Raw genomic sequence first — 22,171 nt, 5'->3', positions numbered from 1 at the left:
CCTCATGCCGTGATCACACGTCTCTCCGTGTTCCTTTTTAACTTGAAGCCGGAGTTTCGGAGTTTCAGATATCACACCCCAGTTGTCCGTGTTCCAGTACTAGCAGAAAAAGCTGCAGCAGGTTCATGGAGTTAAGCTGCCCAGGGCTCTGTGTACAAGCCCAGCTCCAAAAAAGTTGTCACGCTGTGTAAAGCGGAATTTATGGTCCAGCAGAGGTAGCACAGGGACGGCCTCTCTGCCAGGTGCAGGCGGGGTACAAAGTATGCCGATGTGTGTGGGCCACTCTTGCTTGTGCTGTTGTTGGTCCGTCAGCCAACCGTGGAGGAAATCGAAGCTATAACATAGAAACAGCTGAAGTGGAACCGAGTGTTAAAAACTATGAAGTGTCCACTGCAGCCACCGTCTCTGCTTTTCCTGCTGTATTTTTTCATCTTTTAAGTTTTTTTGGCGGTTCTCCTGTTCCCAGTGAACTCTGCTGTTGGCCCCTCCCCTCCCCAGGCCCTTTTGTTAACCACTCATCATCCGTAGACCCTTCATCTGCTTCCACCGACGTGCAGTCAGGATCTTGGAGGTCTGAGGATTGTGGTTAAAATGTAAATAAAAGCTAAATTTAATAATGTGCAAATCTCATAAACTCACATTTTCTCAATACCAGAACATAGAAAACATATCAAATGTCCCACTTTCATAAAAAACACCGGCTCATTTCAACTTTAACGGCAACAACACATATTATAAAAAGTTGTGACAGGGCCATGTTTACCACTCTGTAGCATCCTCGCTTCTACTGGCAAACAGTCTGCAAACATCTGGGAACTGAGCGGACCAGCTGCTGGATTTACAGGAGAGGACTGTGTCCCATTCTCGTCTGATCCTACTGTAGGTCTTGATCTCCTTTTTTTAAATTTTTAATTTCATGTTGCTACAACTGGTTTTAGTCAGCAACTCGACACCCGGGGTCTTCTACTATGGAGCCATGCTGTTGTAATAGGATGGTGGTGCTTTTGGATCATGTTTTTTGCATGTCAGAGCCTTTAGCCTGGATTTGTGGATGTCGTGGTTAGCTCTGTTCATGCACAGTGATTCCTGGGCCCATGCAGTTGCTTCCATGAGAGACTCATGCCTGTTTATAAGTGCTGCCCTTACAGCTTACCAGTATGTTTTTTTGGCCACACCTAAAGAGCTGTTTCTAAAGGCTTGGTTTCACTTCTGCAGACTGAGAACGGCCCGAGAGCCTCTCGGACCCCATGCTGTGGCTTCACAGTAGCAGCTTCCAGATGCAAATGCCAGCCCTTTTAGTTGCTTAATTGATGAAGACACATCAAAGGAATAGCCCACACATGTCCATAAAAAAGCTTTTGAGTCAATTATTCAATTACCTTTTGGTTCCTTGGGGGGAAAAGGTAGCTTCATATTAAATTAGCTGTATTTCCTTAACACTTTCTCCAATTTTGAAGCGAATAGCCTCAAATTAAAGCTGAGAATCTGCACTCCAAGCCCACATTCATTATGTAACTGTAACACGAATGCTTCGGTAAGCAGCTGAAACTGAGCATATGGCTAGAAGGTAATGGCTGTGACGGAGAGGCTTGATTGCATATTGAAGAGCCGATATGGAAACTCAGATGATTACAGGTAGATCGCAACCTCTTGACAATCTAAGTATCATACTGATGTTTAAGTGGCATACAGAAGCTGTGAGCTTCCAACGGCAAAGCATCTTCATGAAAATGCATTACGAGATCACAATCAGTCCACGCGCACATTTGTAGCGGTTTTTCAGATATCCGCAACGTCACAGCAAGTAAAATACTTTGAGAAAAAACAGTGGAGAGGTCAATAAAGAGTTCCTCTCGCATCTCAAAAAGAGCAAAGAAATCACTTAAACTGTAAATCAGTAGCACAGGAGGACAGTACAGTAAAAAAAAAAAAGTCATTCCTACCTAATAGCACATTAGCACCTAAGCACAATGAACAGAAAGCAGCTTGTGCTCATTTAGTAACACACACACACAAAAAGCTTTTGTGCGCCACATACGGTTGTATTTATAGGTACAACGACAGTTTGTAGGATGGCCTCGACCTTTTGGCTATCACGTGCTCTGTGGCCGTGGCCATGAATAAATATTATAATACCCACTAGAGTACTAAAATCTCAATGTTTATGTAGCTCTTTGTATTCAGTGAAAGGTAACAAACACTCGTCATCTTCAGCATCTTAGGGTTCACAGAAAAATGAACATCTGCATAGCTCGAGGGCCATATCTGTACACTTCTACCAAGCAAGACTCTCAATGTCTGCTTGCCTGCATTGTGGCTGTATAATAGTGAAAGGAAGGGATTGGACTTAATAGAAAGAGAAGCAGGTATAAGAGGTAGGAAACCTTTTCACTCTTAGCCTAGCTGGTCTTTACGTTCGGCTCGTTTTTGCCTTTTCTGGTTATATTGATGCGCCGTGGTTTGTTTTGTTTGAAGCTAATGGCGATCCAACGAAAGAATGAACAGTAAACAAATAGACAGACTCAAAACTGATTGAATGGGAGCTCACATATATTACAGCCATTCCACGTCCACAGTATAGAACCGCAAAGTTGGGAAGTTGGGAATTCAGTGCTTCCTGAGCACCAAGTGAATCTCGTCTACATGACCATCAGTCTCAGTAAGCATAACGTGTACAAAGACGAATGCGTTGTCAGAGCGACAGGGTTGTTTATTCGCTGTTCGGTAAAGTGCTTCATCATATAAAGCGTTACCGCACCTAGCTGGCATAAAAAATGTATTCATTTGTTATCAGCCATGGAATTCCTTCTTTTATCAGTAATGATAATAGAGTCGATTTTAACATTCAGATAATTGTTACAGGGGTAAAATAAAAGGCTGTTCTGGTAACTTTTATGGCACATCAACTTTTCTGCTAGCAATAATCCTGCAAATAAAATGAATCCATTTTCAGTCTGTATGTGTTTCAATGGTGTTTTAATGAAAAGCGGCGAGGCAGGGGTTTGCCTTATAATTCATATTCTGTGATGGAGCAACACCGAGATAAGCCAGGCGGATGGTGACATGTAATCTGAACCCCACTGTTTTTTTTGGGGGGGGGGGTTGTCTATGGAAATGACTAGCTTCTTATCGGTGGAGTGGGTTATTTGAGCAGATTCTCGTTGTGGCTTAGTGAAGGGACTCAATCACCACTGCCCAGCGATATGCCTCACTTTCGTCCCCCATCATCCCCCCTTCATCTTTTTATCTGAGGAAAGGAAATGAAAGGATGGTATCTGGTACTCTCCGCGTCCTCGGTTTAGGAGATGGAGAGGAGCGGACATTTTCTTTTAGGCTTTAACTCGCTGATGAAAACATGCGGTCTATAAACCTGCGCTCTGAAAAGAAATACACTGGCAATTTATTGACTCTGGATGTGCACCGACTCAAAAAGGAAGTAGTTATGAGGTAATTTGTGGTGTGACAGCTGCATTTATAACTCTGGAGTAATCAAGCTTTTACACATTTTGGTTAAAGGAACACCATTTTTCCTCATTTTCTGATTATCTTCTGGGCTTTTTCTCTTGTCTCCACATTTTTCTTGGAGGTTATTGCACACAGCCACTGGAGATGATGCTTTTGTTTTTCTGTGTACGTGTACAGTATGCGGTTAATGTAGGAAAATGTTTTTTAATTTGCAGGTAGAAATGGGTTTTGGGTGTGGAGAAGAGCAAAAATGGGACAGACAGAAAGGCTTGAGAAGTTTGCAGTCCACAGTAGGTATATAAAGGGAGGGCCCAGTGACAGATGTCAGGGCTCGGTCATGCATCATTTATTAGTCGGTAAATTTCAGGGGAATCACAGCGTTCACTGGTTTCTCTACAAGAGGCAGAGTAAATGTACCCTGTCCGACTACTTTGGTGAACCTTAAAAGGCGACTCACACTATTTTGCCTCCTTGACAGTTTTGTCCTAAACTAGGAGAAACTATTGCAATGCCTTTATGTCAGGCTGGAATTGGACTTCTGTAAAAACACACAACAATTTTGAAGGTTGCAGAGCCTCCAAATCTCACCTGTGTCTTACATCAGAAGAGGTTGTGACAAGAAGCCAGACTGATACAGGAATAAAGCAAGGTTAAGGCTTTACAGCTTAAGTTGGGAGCTCTGTTAGGGCATCATTCAGCACCGTAATGATTCATCTGAATGATAACATCAGCACAAGTATAAAATCCCACTCTACTGTATGATTTAAAAGCACCAACATTAGTTAACAAGGATTAAACCTGTCTGTGTGACCAAATCTGGTGTATTTACATGACAAATTTAAGTGCTTATGTTAATTAATGTGCGCTGTCCCCTTTAAAGAAACATAACCAAGGAGCTGAGCTGTGTGCCATTAGTTTTACAGGGTTTTAGGGGTACTGCAGGAGAATTTCTAGAGTCCTCCTTGTTCCTGTGAGCTGATAGGAAGGCAACAGTCAGTCAAGTGACAAATAACCACGTAGCCAAGTTATGCAGAAGAGAATCTCTGAACAGATCATACCTTGACGCAGATGGGCTACAGCAGCACGAGACCACACTTGGCTAAGAACAGGAAACTGAGGCTACAGTTTGTACATGCTCACCAAAATTAGAAAATATAACAAAAAATGTAATCTGGTAAGAAGAGTCTCAATTTCTGCTGCAAAATCCAGCTGGTAGTGTCAGAATTTCATGTAAACAACATAAAAGCATGGATCCATCCTCCCTTGTAACAGTTCGGGCTGGTGTTGGTAGTTTCACGGTGTAGGGGATGTTTTCTATGTGAAGTTCAACACATAGACAACACATCCAAAAAGATATAGTCTGCTGAGTTTTAGTGTAACTGAGACGTAATATACACAATAAAAAGGTAGAATATATATATATTAGTGCTGTCAAAATTATCGCGTTAATTGTTAAGATCAACGCGAAATGTTTAATGCATTAAAAAAATTTAACGCTGATTTTGTTTTTTTATTAATTTCCTGTAATCTAAGACCTCTGGAGGAGGGGGCAACAGTGTGCTATGCTGGCGTTTGGCCTGACAGAAATGATTAGAAGAAGAAGAAGAAGTGACACCATGCTACTATCTAGCTAACACTAGCTAACACACGCAAGCATGGACGAGGGCGGACTTTTGGGTGGAAAGTTTCTCTTTAAGAAGTTGCCTGAGAGAAATGTGAGAGAAAAGGTAACCAATTCCTTGGTTGTTTGGATAGCTAAAAACTGCCGACCAGTTAGCATAGTAGAAGATGATGGACTGAGAAGTCATTCGTGCTGCATCAGGAGATGAGTGTTACAATCTGCCCTCGAGAGGAACCATTGTGTCGAGACTGCACACTTTGTATGGGGACCAGAGGGCTCAGCAGTCCAGCAAGCTTGTGCAAGTAAGGAATGTCGCTCTCACCGGAGACCACTGGACTTCGGTGAACAACGATAATTACTTAAAATATAAAGAATAAAAAAATGTAATTGGAGCCAGGCTATTAATAAAGTAATTGAGATTAATCGCAATTAATAACAGAAAATTGAGAGATTAGTTAGTTAATTTTTTATCTATTGACAGCACTAATATATATATATTAAGAAAGATAGAAAAAAGATGGCTGATAGAATTAAAAAAAGAGCTCTTACTTTGACAGTGTCGCCTCTCGTCAGGACGTCCCAGAGTGTGCTCTGAAACTTGGAGAGATCCATCCTGTGACCTCTGTCCAACAAAGCCTGGGAGTGAGAGGAAAATCAAAAAGGTGAATCAAAGCGTGACAAACATGAGTCTGAGCACCCGAAAACAGCTTTCCAAAGACATTCAATGTGCAACCGTATCATATAAATTAGTTGAAAACAGCCCACATTACCAGCACTCAGTATATGAAGTTCCTAATAAATAAATAAAAAATTCAATATGACGGGCACCGCAAATATGCACATCTCCCCCTAAAGCACATATGCATTCTGACAGACCTCAGGTTGCACACAAGCTGGTAATCTTGCATCTGTTGTCCAGTGTGCCTGGTGGCCCCACAGGTATAGGCTTATAAAAAGTGCCTTACATAACTGATAATAAACTGCACATCATCCATCTCCCATTCAGCTCACCTCCCAATAATCCCCGCTGCCATATCTGCTTATCTATTCAAGTCACCCTCTCATTAAATCAGCTTTTACAGCCAAATGGAAGAAGTTTACTACTCATAGAAGTCAAATACCATTCATCATGAGGAAGGCTGTAGTTATACAGATATAGACTGCATGTTTTAATTCACTGGAGGACAAACGCATCCTTCCTCCTATCTCAATAAACATAGACTCCTGCAGAAATAAATAAATAAATAAATAAAATAAGGTGGGGGGAAAAATTGACAGGCGAATTAATCTGCTGCCTTTTGCCTGCCGAAATGGAAGTCAGTGAGGCGGCGCATACCAGTGGGTGCCCATCAGTCACAAGACCTTGTGCGGGGCCCGAAAACAGCTGAATGTGATGCCACTGCACATTGGGAGGTAAAGGATGGTGACAGAGAAGTTGGTACAGCTTTCAGTGTTTATTCATCTGAAACAGTGTCCCCTGGAAGCCATTTTGGCAGCAATGTATCACAGCAGGCGCTGACCTTTAGATGCTATGCACAATTAAGCTAAGCTAATAAACACAACTGCGGATCTGGACTCGTGGAACGGAAGGCAGGTGGCTGTGAATCACGCTGGACACGTGAATGGCATAAAGCTCACTTGGGTGGTGTTTTCAGAGCGAAAACTGAAATGTGTTTGTTATGGAGGAAATGAGCTGAATTTCGAGCTTTGTCTGGTGCTGTAGAGGCTTTCTGATGTTCCGGGTGGCCTCTACGCAGAGTACAGAATTGTCCACGCGCTCAACTGAAGCAGTCCTTCGCTAACACAACATACAGTAACCTTGCCTTGACAGCTTAGTTAATGGTTCTTGTAAGAACTGCATTGGGCTGTCTAGACATTAGTATTGTGTAAGAAAAGGAAACCTGGCAAGTCTTTTTTTTCTCTCAACTTTTTGGCTTCAATAATATTCATATTGTCAGTTACCTCATCATATTAACCACGACAAACAGATGTACTGACGAAGTGTACACGTGCAGGAACACAAGTGCCTGACTTTTGCCATTTTCAGAAGTTGCCCTTTCTTGGCACACACCAGGTAATGATCTTCTACAGAAGCATTTTCACCACAGGAAACACTATATTTGATCTACGTGAAAGCGTTTCCTGCAAAGCATGTAGGAGGGGGTGCACCTGCTACCAGATCCCTGGTACAAAATCTGCTTAATATCCAGGTGTGCACATGTAAGAATAGCGCAGTTAGCAGTCAGATTAATTCACAGCACACAATTAGACAAGTGTGGGGACATCATTTTTCCTGCCTCTTACAGGAAAAATGATGTCCACACACTAGGTGGTACTCCTGTCTGAACTAAACACAGTTGAACAGAAAAATTTGCTATCATGTGCAACATGTCTTCTTCTACTTCTTCTTTCAGTTAATCTCTTTAAAGGTAACCACAGCAGATCATCTTGCTCCATCTCACCTTTTCCTCAGCATCCTCCTCTGTCACACCAACTCTCTGCGTGTCCTCCGTCACTATATCCTCAAACCTCCTCTGAGGTCTTCCTCTTTTCCTCCTGCCTGGCAGTTCAATATATCCACTATCCCTCTTCTGCACATGTCCATCTCCGCGTTGCTTCTCTAACCTTTTCCCCAAACTGCTTGGCCTAAACTGTCCCTCTAATGTACTCATTTCTAATCTTGTCCATTCTGCTTGCTCCCAAAAATCTGAACATCTTCAGTTCGGCCTCCTGTCTTTCTGTCGGTGCCTCCGTCTCCAAACAACACACGACATCAGGTCTCACTACCAACTTGTAAATCTTCCCTTTTATCCTGCTATCCTTCTGTCATAAATCATCCTTGACACTCATCTCCACCCTGGGTGCCTCTCTTCATCACCTCTCTTGTGTGCAGTACATTGCTTTGGGTGGTTGACCCTAGGTAATTAAACTCAACCACTGGTACACCTGTCTCCCTCTCATGAACACACACGTTCTGTCTCATTTCTACTGACTTTCATTCCTCTTATCTCCACAGCATACCTCCACCTCTCCAGGCTCTCTTTCACCTGCTTCCTACTATCACTACAGATCACAATGCAATCTGCAAACATAATAGTCCACAGAGACTCCTGTCTGTCACTCTTACCACACACTCCTGTCCTCATACGTGTCCTGCAATACCCTCACATACCTCTCTGCCACTCGTGACCTCCTCACGCAGTACCACAGTTCCTGGCACTCGATCATATGTTTTCTCCACATCCACAGAAACAGAGCTCAGCTCCTTCTGACCATTTCTATACTTCTCCATCAACTCTCTCAAAGCAAACATCACCTTTAGTGCTCTTTCTCACTCATCGTGACCTTTTTCGCAACCTAGCTTCAACAATCTTTCCCGTATCTTCATGGTAAGGTTCATCAGCTTTATCTCTTTGTAGTTCCTACAGCTCTGCACATCACCCTATTCTTTAAACTCAGTACTAGTACACTTCTTCTCCAATCCTCAGACGTCCTCTCACTCTCCAGGACTGTGTCAAACAATATGCTCTCTGACCTCTCTCCTACACAGGCATGAGCTACAAGTGAGGTAGAATATTCTGACCTGAGAGTCTCGACATTTTCAGAAGTTCACGTGTAGAAACATCTGGATCCAGGGTTCTCAAAGAGTGAGAGGCCATCGGTAGCTCCCAGTAACAACTTATGAGCCCCATGATTGCATCAAAGTAGGAATGCACATAACATTTATCCGCGCTCTATATGCCATCACGTCGTAGCGCGTAATCAAATTCAGGGAAAGTATCTTTCCACTTCAACACCTTTCCATTAGTCATCACGACAGAGTAACCTTGAAACGTAATAGCGAGACGCCCATTACATTTCCCTCCACCAAATACAGCTGCACAAAGAAATGTAAGATTCATGGTTCTGAGAAATAAGCTCCACACTTCATATAGTCAAACGAACGCACGGGCTGATGAATCAGTATGCAAAGATATTGCCTTACAAGAGAAAAGAGCTCAAATAACATGGTTACATACTTTGCTATGTTATTTGATAGATCCAGCCGGTCCCAGAAGCACAGTTCTACAAATACCATTTATATCTACCTGGCAAGAGAATATTGGGTTTCTAGTCAAAGTTATGAAATGTATCACCTTGCAAATATGTGAAAAGAGCACAAACAAAAAGATGAGACATCCATTACCATGAACCCACAACTGAAAATATTACCACTCCCACGCCGTATTAGTACATAAGGCATAGAGGATTGTACACATGCATGAGTAGAAAGTCACACAGGTAATAAAGCTGCAGCTACTTTTGTTTATTTGCCTCATGTACGAGTCCCTCTCCCTTCATTTAGGCTTTTATCCTTTGCTCAGTCGGGTACCCGGCAACAAATACACAGACACAGTACGTTGTTCAGACAAAGCAGTACTTACAAGTTAGGCGCCACACCAGCTTCCACAGTTAGCATGGTGAAATTTTCAGCAGTAAGCAATACCACTTAATGTTTTAATTATCATTAAAAAAACTGTGTTTGATCATCAAACTTTTATCAGTCACGGAAAACAGTGTCCTCATTTACCCAAAGGCAAGTGCGCAGGTGCAGCATGCAACGTGGGTTTGCTTTGAATCTAAAAAAACACAGCTCAAGGCAGTGAGGGAGCTCTAGAGATTTCTCAGCCTTCTAAGAGGACCAACCCCTCTTTCTCTTTTCTCAGACTGTACATCCTCGATTCCTTTTCGCGTGTTTTTAGCCCTTGCCACTAGAGACGCAGGCGGGGGAGGCGGGGGAGGCGGGGAGAGAGAGGAGTCGGGCAACAGGTATGTAACAAAATGAGACATCCTTGCTTCGGAGCCATCGTTTTAAAAGCAGTGTCAATTAAATGTGACATGTAGCACACAGCTGCATTGTGCTGTTTGCTTTTTCTTTTTTGTGATCGCAGATGTCAGATAGGCACGACAGTGTTTGTGACAGCATATATATATTTAGGCCCACTTTTAATGAAATTCCCAATGCAGCACAAAGTGACAAGAGTGTACAGACACACTTTTTTTTTTTTTTTGGAATCACACACATATACAGTGAAGGGCAGAAAGTCTGACAAGAAAAGACACATCTGAAGTTTGGCTGCAAGCTGGAGTTTAAAAGAGCACTGAGGGCGACTTGAGCTAAGATGGTCACCCTGTCTGCAGAATGAAAACAGCTTCGTGGTCACAACCGCAGGCTTTAAAGGAAATGCAGGCTGAGTTCATGTTTAGCCGAGTGCACGATGTGGGGACTTTGGAGCAGGGGAAGAATGTCAGGGTTTGTCTCTTTAACTCGCTAACAGCTTGTCAAGTATGTAAGCGGAAGCTCTCGGTGTCTGCGGACTAGTTATGTACATCAAACTGCTTCTAAAATATCCTCAATGAGAGAGACACACTGTAGACCCATGGGTGACAAACTCTTTTTATGACGTGGGCCACAAACAGCCCACTTTGAACTTAAACGGGCCGGACTGGTGAAACTCCTGTATAGAAGTTTAACTACACATTTAAAATCCCTGATATATATTAATATAAGATAAAGAAGTGCAGTTCCAGCAAATGAAGGAAATCTGTCAACACAAACAAATAAATGTGTGAAATATGACTTTTTTTATATATATTGAGAGAATCTGAAAATTCTACAGCAGAAAGTGAAAAAACAGGAACTTTTCTGTAATTTAATCTATTACTTCATTACTTTGATGCAGTATGAATGGCAATGGGAGAGCTCCCTAAACCTGTGAAAACACAGTTAAAAGTCCAAAATCTATGCCAGGGACGTCAAACTAATTTTACATCGTGGGCCACATAACAGATCACTTTGATCTCAAGTGGGTTGGACGAGTGAAATTCCCCCTTTCGATCATAAGAAAGATTAACCACACATTTAATCTCAGAGTTAATATAAGATTTAAGAAGTGCAATTTCAACGGGACGTCACAGTTTTTATACAAGATGAAGAGATCGTGCCGGAGTAAATGAACAAAATCTGTCAGCATGACTCTTTTGGCTTTAATTGTAAAAAATCAATAAATACGTAAAATTACAGAAAAACAATCCTGATCGCTCATTGCACAGACTGTGATGTCACTACAAAACAGCTTGCTAATTCATAGAAAATGTTGTTTTTGTACAAAACAATAACAAAAACAGACATTTCTACAATAGATTCTAAAGAACTGGAACTTTTCAGTCATTTAAATGTTTATTTATCACTTCAAATTTTCCAAAGCCACACAGCAGGCCAGATTGGATTCTTTGCTGGGCCAATTCTAGCCCCCGAGCCTTATATTTGACATCCCTGCTGTTGGCTCTTATATACATGTCGGTTGTTTGGGCTCCTTGTCCTTTTGGGTACTTTCTTCTTGACACTCGAAATGCAACTTTCTGTTTTGGTTACTACAGGCGTTATGAATAATTGCTGGTGATCCCATTCGACAGAGATGAGCAGGAACGTGGAATAAAGTAGTGAGCAGCAAATTGCCCGAGGCATCGAGAACACCGGTCATCTCAGCCGTTACTGCAGTGTAGGGGTGCACCCCCCCCTCCCGTCTCGCCGTTCAATCTGAAGCCCAGATGGGTTTCACTGAAACCTTCCCCGGAAATAATCAGCTCTGACCATACTGGAACAAGTAAGTCTGGATTCAAAGTTAATTTGGTGATCAGAGATTATTCAGGCAAACCTTGAGTGATTGCATCGCACTGCTCTGTGAAATTACGCTATTATTCTACCCCAGCAGAGGGGGGGGAAGGAAATTCTACACTGTGAAAAAGTTATTGCCTCGCCTTTTGAGAAATAACACAGTTGTGTGGAAGATAAGGTGAAAATGAGTCACAAATATGAATAATTTCGCAATATCAGGCTGAATTTCTTTTTTAAATTTTCAACATTCACTGCATGATCCTCTCTGTTAATCCAAGAAAATGGAAAGGGAATCAAGGGAGAGTGATAGCAGTCAACTGTGGGAAGAGATGGCAGCCTATTTGTCGACAGCTTATTAAAATGTAACTAGTTCAGGGGAGCTTTTTAAAAACTAAATGCTTGTTTACAGTAATTGTTACTTAAGCATCAATTGATACAGCTGAAGCTGATAAGCCATATAATAATCCTGCAATGTGCCAGGCTGATTAGACCACCTGAGGCACAGTAATTAGGTAAAGGATAATCAAACTTAATACTCTAAAGCTTTTTGACTAACTTCTGTGAGGCAGGATATTTTAGAGACATACTGATGTAGTACAGTTTTGTGTTCATTCCAGTCATGTCTTTGCTTATTCAAACTGTTGATCTTGAATTTAATGTTATCAGACTTCTGTAGGTTCAGCTTGGAACATGTAAATTGAGGGATAAAACAGTGCAAAGCAAAGTTTCTTCTTTACACTGACAAACTATTTTAGATTTATTTCATTTCCAGTTAAAAGTCCTGATTGTTTGGGTTAAAAAATGGTGCTAAGTTAATCATTGATTTGTAATTTAGTCAATTAACCCGAGAGTGTCATTGACTGCAATTTGGTTTAAAAAAAATCTCTCCTATATATATCTCTCTTTTTAGATATTACAGACGATTCAAATACTCAACTTTAAAACTAGGGATGGGTATCGTTTAGGTTTTATCCGATACCAGTACCAAATCGGTACTTTTGAAACGGTGCCGGTGCTTAAACGGTGCTCAAACCGGTGCTTAAAGAATGGAGAACACAAACTTTGTCCAAAAACCTCTCATGTTCAGCTGTTTTTTTGTAAAAAGATAACAATGTTAGCCTTTTCTGCAGCTATAGGGCATATATGGTATCCCTCTTGGCTGGAAGCAGTGCTTAAACAATGGAAAAAACACAAACTTTGTCCAAAAACCTCTCATGTTTAGCTGTTTCCCTCTTTTTCTTTGGTCATTTTAGCCTTTTTGGCCAGGGTGAAGGGAATATCTGCCATCAAACAAGAAGACAGCTGCATGTAACTACGACGGTGTTTGCTAGTTCACCTTACATGCATTAATGTAATAACGTGGTTAGCCTACTCAAGGTAAATTACACACGAACCACATTAAGCTACTCACGCAGAGAAGAACGGCTGCTGCTGCCATCATCATCCGTCATCATTTCTGCTACACTGGCAGGGCTAGGGGCCAGGACTCTCCTCTTCGGGTTTTTGGGGGATGTTGCTAACTCCGGGTCCGATAACAGGCACGACACCCGCAGAAGATGTGCTCGGTGTGAGGTCTCGCAGCAAGCTATCAAATACGGTGCATTTCTCGGCTTTTAACAAAATGCTATATGTTGCCAGGTGTTTCATCAGATTCGAGGAGTTACCTCCTTTGCACATTATCAGCTTAAAGCACTTGTTGCAGGCTGCTGAGTTTGCAGAACGTACATACCTGGGCCCGCCTATTACGCTTGCAAAGGTAAAATGATTGGCTAGAATCCAAAGTGTATGACATCTCAGGGAAAAAAAGCACCAAAATGTGCGCTGCTTTTCGGTCTGGTTACTACCGTTTATGTCAGAACCATACCGGTACCCATCCCTATTTAAAACTGAAGTATTGATCAATAATGTAATATCACAGTATATATATACACAGAAGAGCGCCTCTGAATCCACAACAAACAATGAAGCAGATGGGCTATGGCAGCAGAAGACCACACCACAAGCCTGTCAGCTAAGAACAGGATATATGCTGTTTTCAACCAAAACTGGACAACAGACGATTGGAAAAACATTGCCTGGACTGATGAGCTTTGATTTTTACTGCAACTACGACATTCAGGTGACACTTCAGTCAGATTTTGGAGTAAAGAACAAAAAAGCTTCAGGTTGGTGATGGTGGTGTAATTGAATGGGTCACAAACTGTGTGATGCTATCATGTTAACATGGACCAAAATTGCTAACAAATGTTTCCAGCACCTTGTTGAATCTATTTATACTTTATTAGCTGTACCTAATAAAGTGTCCACAGATTATCTCGCATATTATCTACAATTTAGAAACTGTGCTCACTAGAGATGAAATAAAATCCTTCCGCTCAATAGCAATGCTAACTAAATGTATTTGCTAGTGGCTCATTTTAGCACCCTTAGCTGTTAAAAAGCTAAATTTAGCTAGCTTTGCAAACTACTGTAAAGCACATTGTTAGCATTAGCAATATTATAGCCTAAAACTAATACAGATGCTAGCACAATTGGCTAAGAGGCAACCCTGCACGATTAATTGTTTCTCCCTCCTCTACGGGCAGAGAGCATTAAAAAGGACAAGGTATTTGTTGCATGGTCTCCATGACCCTTTTCTACTTGCTAACACTTCACACTGACCAAAAAATAATAACCATATTCATTATGAAAATAATTTTTAATTGAAGACCTAAAGTCTATACTGCACAATGAAAAAAATAACCTTCAAACTTTAAGGCTATAGAAAAGTATTTTCTTTACATCAGGAATATTGCATTTCTCTTCTGCACTAACTTGTCATCATCAGCCCACCTATGCACGCAATTACACCAGGCATATTTCCAGCAAAGCCTGATTTCAAGCTTTAATCATAGGGAGAGAAAAAAGGTGTTGTAAGATTCTTTAATCATGTTAATGAACAGTTCCTCTTTTCTTAAGATAAAAAAAGACGGGCAGATGGATCGATATATAGCATCACATCAGTCCATATTCTCCTCAGTATCTGGGCCCGGGGAACATTTCATAAAGGCCATAGGGTCGGCTTATCACGGAGCTAAATGCCAATGTAATTATTAGTGTCTGGAGATAGTGGAAAGGGAAGCACATCCTGCGGCAGTACACCATATTTAATTAATAAATGTCACTCTGTAGAGGGAGTGAAGGGAGTGCGTGAGAAACGAGAAAAGAAGCGGGGAGGGAGAGAGTCAGAGTGACAGCAATACTGATCCTGACTTAAGTGCACAAGCAAACAGCCACATCTGGTACATGTAGAAATGCACTGGGTAACAAAACACAGGTTGCTGAGATTATACAAGCGCGACAACAAGAGTCACATCGGGTCCAGTGTTAAGTCGCTGTTATAAAACATGCGACAACAAGCTGGAAGAAATACTCGGCATACCCTTTCTTTCACAACCGCTTACATATTGCAGCTAATTGGCGACACTGATTTGCAAATAAGGTGTGATGTTCTTACAGCAAACAGAACATTAAAGGTACGGGAGATGGCTCCCGAGGTGGGATCACAGAATACTTCACTTTCTACATTTTTGCACTTGAACTCTGGACAGCGTTGCGAGAATGAGGTCAGGAAATGGTTCAAACCTGCCCTTTGACACATCTATGAAAGAAACACAATTACCTGTAGCATACTCGGGGGTATTCGCAGGGTACAGACTAAGGAGCTACCTAACAATTATTTAGCTACTGTCATTAAGGAGCTTGGAAAGAAAAGTGTCTGGACTTCTTTAAGTTGTTTGAAGACATTACACCTCTCATCTGAGAAGCTTCTTCAGTTCTAAGGTCAAATGGTGGAGAGTCCCAGATTTAAGGCCTATAGGAGTGTCCCCCAAAAGGGACAAAGGACCTCCTAATGATCCTCTACCTAATCACACGAGCCAAGGTGTGAAAACGGGTGTAGGTCACAATCAGCCAAGGTTTCGGGTGAACTCATTGTGAAGCCTAGCCCCACCCTGTCATGTGATTTCCTGAAGTCAGAAGGCCCAGGACATGAGTGGGAATTAAGGCGTCTGGGAAGGGATCTCAAAACTGGGTTATAGATGTAACCAACGCCTATGTTCAAAGATGGTGGTTCACAGTGGACACAGATGGCTTCTTTCACTCCTCTTTCAAATCATAGGTGAAACCAACTAACTCCTCACATACACAGTCTTGAAAAATCTGGCCCCATCATAGCTTTAAATCTCATAGGACCATACTGTCACAATAAAGCACTTTGCTCTCAGACTGCAGGCTTACTTCTGGTTTCTCGAGTTTCTAGAAGTAGAATGGGAGGCAGAGCCTTCAGCTTTTTCCTGTGGAACCTTCTCCCAGTTTGGGTTCAGAAGGCAGACACTCTACTTTTAAGATTAGCCTTAAACTTTCCTTCTTGATAAAGTTTATAGTTAGGTCTAACTCAAATGTGTTTGAACTACCCTTTAGTTATGCTTCTATAGGCTCAGGCTGTTGAAGGCTTCCCATGGTGCACTGAGCATTTCTTCTCCACTCCCCTCTTTTCACTCCTCATGTGCTTACACACCACTGAAAACATTTCATTTAATACAAACCACACGTTGATAACGTTTGATATTACAGGAAAATAAGCTCAAAACTGTTGACAACTTCTAATTATGAACATCAGCAAAATCCAGAAGGCATTTTTTTAATGTGTTAATCAAAAACACAACAGTTTACTCAGTTAAATAAAATTAGCCTTACAACAAATTTGTGGCAGCAAATAAGATAAGATAAGATAACCTTTATTAGTCCCACACGTGGGAAATTTGTTTTGTCACAGCAGGAAGTGGACAGTGCAAAAGTTATGAGGCAAAAATTAGAATACAATAAGAATAAATACAGTACACAACTGTACAGAATAGAATAAAATAAAATACTATATACAGTAGAATAAAATAAAATAAATATACAATAAGATAAAAATAGAATACAAATACAAATACTATATACAACTGAGTAAAAATACAACGATGACAGAAAGGATTATTGCACTTAGTATTAAGTCGGTATTAAATATGGTCGGAATGAAATGTGACGGGAGCTTTTTCAAAATATAATGAAGAAATATTGCTGTTAATGAATGTAGGTGCAAACTGAGACACAAAATATCCATACAGAACCACTTTAAAGCAGCACTTGGCTCGCATTCAGGAAAGATTGTCATTTAATACAGAGCAAGCCCAGAGGAAGACACAACTTGTTTAGTGATTACAATTCTGTCAAAGTCACCACCTTTCTCTTAAACAATTTGCCTTTTGTGTCTAAACTACACAAAAAGATTCAAACCTCAGTCTTTGGTGTCAAATTCTGCCCCCTGGCAGCCGCCATCCACCAATCAACGCACATAGCGGAAACACTTCCTACTGTGGAGGAAAATGTTGCCAGGAAACATAATTCAAGCTGCAGTTTTCCCTCAGCAATGTCATTGGGAAAACAAATTGGTATTATTAGTATTTCTAGGAGAAAAGGGTTGAAATTGTCATCATTGACACTTAATTCTCAGGAGGAAAGAAAAGGGAAAAAATCCAGTTATGAAATTCTGGTCTTCGCTTGCTCTCGCATGCCTTGCGTGATTGACAGCTTCATTAATTAGCTAGTTAGACTTGAAAGAATGGCAGAGTACTAGCAATGAGATGAGCGTGGAATATTACAGGAGTAGACGGCAATTTAGCTTCATTTTTCATCATAAAAAGAAACAGAGAGCATTTGTATGCAGTAAACATTTCAGCCAGGCATCTAGATATACTGAGCTTGGTAAACAACAAGTAATACACAGACTGGAAATAGACCTGTGTTTGACATGTATGTAATAACATATTATGAGAGGTTAGGTTAGATTTGACACACTTTCTAACAATATTCTAACACAGTGGTTCTTAACCTTGTTGGAGGTACCGAACCCCACCAGCTTCATATGCGCATTCACTGAACCCCTCTTTAGTGAAAAATAAAATGTGATTTTTTTACTGGTGCACAAAATGAGCCATGCATGTCATGGCGAAGGCTCTGCCAAACCCCTGAGACCGACTCACCGAACCCCTAGGGTTCGATCGAACCCAGGTTAAGAACCACTGTTCTAACACTTATATCCACTATAATATATCACTATCTGTGTAGCAAATCAAACATTAACATTAATTTGGATCAAATAATGAATTCAGTGCTAATAGCAATCCTTTCCAATGTCTACCATTCATATTACTTAGCTCTCAGACACACAGGCCTAGAGATTGGCCAGCTAGATTACTAGAGAAAAATGTTTGTTCCCAACCAGTCAGCGAATGGTTTGTAAAGTTTGCTGACTGTCACTAGGTGAAAGTAGTATATGGTACTGCACCAAAGATTCCTTTGGTTACTATTTGTTATGATTGGTAGTTAAACTTGAAAAATGTTAGACGTGTTGAATGTGTTGTTTGTAGCACTACTTTTAACCTTCTAGGACCTGGCGTCCACATATGTGGACATCACATTTTGGGTTGTATAGACCAAAATACAAAATTTTTCTCTACAAGGACCTGATGTCCACTTACGAGGACGTTATACTGCCACTGTCCTATCGAAATTTAAAGCGAATGTCCTCATATGTGGATCTCATTTTTCTCAGAAACAAAAATCAGGTAAAAAATAAAAAATAAAGAAATCGCGTATTTTTTTGTTTTTACATTCATCAGGTCCCAATCAGCCCAAATAGCAAAGAGAAATTAAAAATGCATGCCATGAAAGAGTTCGGGTCTTCGGGGGTTAATGGGAAGGTGAACATTCTTACATTTTCAGCTTCCATCAGACGATTTCAAGTTTTACTATCATTCGTCAAGTAATTAGTGTGATTTTGCACACAAGCTGGTGTCTTTCATTCGAACCGCAGCTATCCGCTAGTAACCGAACCAGCAACTGCCAGGCATTCAGCAACAGACAGCAACCTTCAAGAACCACTCGCCAACTGGTTGGGGAATATGTGTTTCTGTCTAAATTTTCTGGCACTTTTGCCAAATCTTTAAGTCTTTCGGGGTAGAGTACTCAAAACATGTCGTTTGGGCCTCTCAGCGAATAATTTAAACCTGCGGACGGCAGCCGTGAGGATGACAGATGACTGCCAACAATTTAGCCAACACTGAAGAGGACAGCTTAACAATTATCCTAAAATTAGAAAAGTCTAGCAAGTTTTTAGGATGTTAGGATGCTTTTATAACACTTTTCCTATCTTATGTTTTCATAGTACTTCATTTTATACAAGTTATGAAGTTTTTGTAACATTCCCCCAGGTCAGGAAAATCTATTGAACATTTTAAAACTTTTCTCAGAGCATTTTAAGTTCTGTGCCCTGATCTAGTTTTATTTTACATAATTTTCGCTTTCCTTTGATTGAATTATGCATTAATATGCTTTTTGCCTTTGAACGTTTTCATTTGCTGCTTGCTGAGGCACTTTGTAACCCCGGTTCTGAAAAGTGCTGTAAAAATAAGCATTTATTTTGCTTACCGCTGAAATAAATGCAGATGCTAGAGACGCGCGCACTGGTGCCACTGCTGTTGGGAAACAAAAATCCGAGTCCCCCCCGTCCTACTTTGGTGAAGGTCGTAGGGGGTCAGGCGTCCTGTCTCTTTGCTTTTCCTGCTGTCTGGGACTCAGGCAAGACGTGGAAGCTGGTGTCAAGCAAGACGCCAGCTTCCATGTTGCACCCCTCCCAACCCCCCTCCGCTGCTTCCTTTGCCCCCTTCAATCAGCCTGGAGTGCTACCTGAGTCATGACTACACCTGGGACCCTCTTGCCTCGCTGTCATTGAATCAGCTGCTGACACCAAGCCCATATCCTGCAGATTTTGTTTTCTGCCCACATATTAACGCTGAGCAGTCTGCAGAATAGAAAAAGTAGATGAGAGAAAATAGATCAAGGTCCTGGAAAGCCGCAAAAAAAAGAAAAAAAAAAGATGTCTCTAAATGTTTCTTATGCAACAATTTCTATCCCTCTCACACATTTCTTCTGAAGGCGACACTCCTCGGCACACAGAAGTGGGTATTCTTGTTTGGAAACAATAGCAGGCGTGCTTCTGAGGCAACTGTTAAGCTATTGCAAAGCAGATGCTTTTTTCTCTCGCCAATCAATTTAACACCTACACCTCCCCTCTCCTCCCTCACGCTGGCTTTGGCTCATCAGTTTTAAATGGCACAAGGCATTCTTGCATTGTTCTTTTGACTTACTCAGAGGACGAGAAATGCCTGCGCTGAAGTTACAGTCCTATCAAGACTTAATCACCAATAGGTCAGGTCAGCGCAGGCAGGAAACATAAAGCACTGCGAGGCAACATCAAAATCATTGCGGTGTGTGAAGACTTATATTTCTGAGTGTCTGTAAAAACAGGAGAAAGGTTTGAAACACCCCCCCAACCCCCACCCCTTCTGAATCTTATGTGAGACAGAATTGCAAAGGAAAAAGCCATCTGTGTCTGACTCTTATCCCTGGCTTCTCCAGAGCCTGGATGAGCCTGAGCCAGCAAATGTCAGTCGGATAAAGACCGAGCCTGACAGACAGACACAAGAGTTTTGTCATTCCGTGTGTCATCCCTTTGCTAGCGAGCCCAATCTTTGCCGGTCTCAAAAACCCCCAAGATGATGGGGGAAAGAAACATTCTCAGGGTGGACGTCAGGTTGTGTAACTCCTCCAAGTGCCACAGTAGCTGAAACATCGAGGACGTGAGCTATTCTGGTGCCCCTGGGGCCTTTAAGAGCTTTCATTATTGTCTTATGCGCTGTGCGGCGGGGTCACCATGGAAACACAAAACACATCAACAATTTCACCACAAAGGATATGAGGTTCTTCAACAAGACGTTCTTCCAGGAGCCAGTGGTCTGTCTCGAGCACAGGATATTTGATGTGACTTGATATGTAGAAATACAAAAGCAGAACTGTGCAGTTTATTTTATGATTATATGACCTGCAGAATGTGTTTAAAAAACATTAAAAGTGAGCTTATTATTCAATACTATCCTTTATTTAAGTGCAAATACAGTGCACTGAAATTATATACTCATTAAATTGCCTGGGAGTCTGTTTTTTTTTACTTAATAAAGATAAGTAAATTGTCATGAACAACTTAAAGTAAAGGAGTACCGCACGCTGGATTTAACCTCATTATTTTATATGGATTTTGCATTAATATACAATATTGCAATGCATATTAAAATTGAAACTTTTCTTATTAAAAGGAGGTTCTGTAATTTTAGAGCCTTGGGCACTAGTTATTGAAGGGTTTTTTCCTACATTGGTACTCAAAGAAAATGTGAAATATACAGTTATTGAGGTTTGTACAATATAGATTGCTTTGAATGAGTCACATTTCCAAATCCCTGTGTCTACAATCTCTAAAATAGATTGGTAAAAAACCCCAAAAAAAACAACTTATCACAGATTTTTTTCTACGCAGCCATTAAATCAATTGTGTCTTCAAATTAGGTCTTTAAAGCTAAGATTGTAGTAAGTATTCAAATCAAATCAAATCAAATCACTTTTATTGTCACATCACATGTGCAGATACATTGGTACAGCACATGTGAGTGAAATTCTTGTGTGCGAGCTTCACAAGCAACAGAGTTGTGCAAAGTACAATAATGTAAACAAGCAAAATACAAGAATGGCTACATCTGAAACTAATAAATAAATGTACAATATATAATAGTATATGCATTTCTGGATGTGTATACTAAATATTTTTCTACGTGCGTGTGTGTGTGTGTGTGTGTGTGTGTGTGTGTGTGTGTGTGTGTGTGTGTGTGTGTGTGTGTGTGTGTGTGTACACATATTTTACAAATTAAATAGAGTAAACAATAATCTATTAGTACCGCTCCTACAGAAAATTGAAATTGTCAGCACAAGCAGCATTACTTTTTCTAACTTTACATTAGTTTTGATTTTTACTTGTCACTCACCTAAGGCCATACTAACAGAGCTGTTATAAGTTACTCCTGATGCAAACCCAATATTATGTACTGCTTCCTACCGGGTGGCTTTGAGTGTGAAGCACAATGCAACACACTAATTGAGATGCATTGTCATGTACAGTACTTAGTGCTTTGCTGACAGCGAGTGTTGGTAACCAGCCTAAACCTGTACTTAACAGAAAGTGATTTGGAGGCAGGATGTACAGCCACGTAACTAACTGCCGCAACCAGCACAGAGCTCTTCTAAGAGTGGAAAACTATTCAGCTTGTGGCATTTCTGTGGTTGCACTACACACAAACACACCAGTGTTTGATAATGTAAGTAGTATCTCAACTAACTACTAGCCTCGAACACAGTCAGCCGACATGACCCAGAGCAGCTATAGTTGGGAGTGGGAAAGTCCAAAGGCACTTTTCTGTCATTAGCTAACCCTTTACAATGTTACTTATTATTTA

General features: G+C 41.0%; 1 protein-coding gene across 1 annotated transcript in view; it reads right to left on the bottom strand.

Annotated features, from left to right (window-relative positions):
* Positions 1 to 22,171, bottom strand: part of LOC146636636 (glucosidase 2 subunit beta-like) — a 175,984-nt gene that overhangs the window by 113,310 nt on the left and 40,503 nt on the right. The window contains exon 9 of the mRNA XM_085350952.1: positions 5,636 to 5,722. Coding sequence (XP_085207078.1) covers positions 5,636 to 5,722 — 87 coding nt within the window. The remainder of the gene's footprint in view (positions 1 to 5,635; positions 5,723 to 22,171) is intronic.

Source organism: Diplotaxodon limnothrissa, linkage group LG3, assembly GCF_057381915.1.
Source record: "Diplotaxodon limnothrissa isolate DT_005_m linkage group LG3, D_limnothrissa_male_GT1.1, whole genome shotgun sequence".
Classification (NCBI taxonomy): Eukaryota; Metazoa; Chordata; class Actinopteri; order Cichliformes; family Cichlidae; genus Diplotaxodon; species Diplotaxodon limnothrissa.
This window is presented reverse-complemented; position numbering and strand designations above follow the sequence as displayed.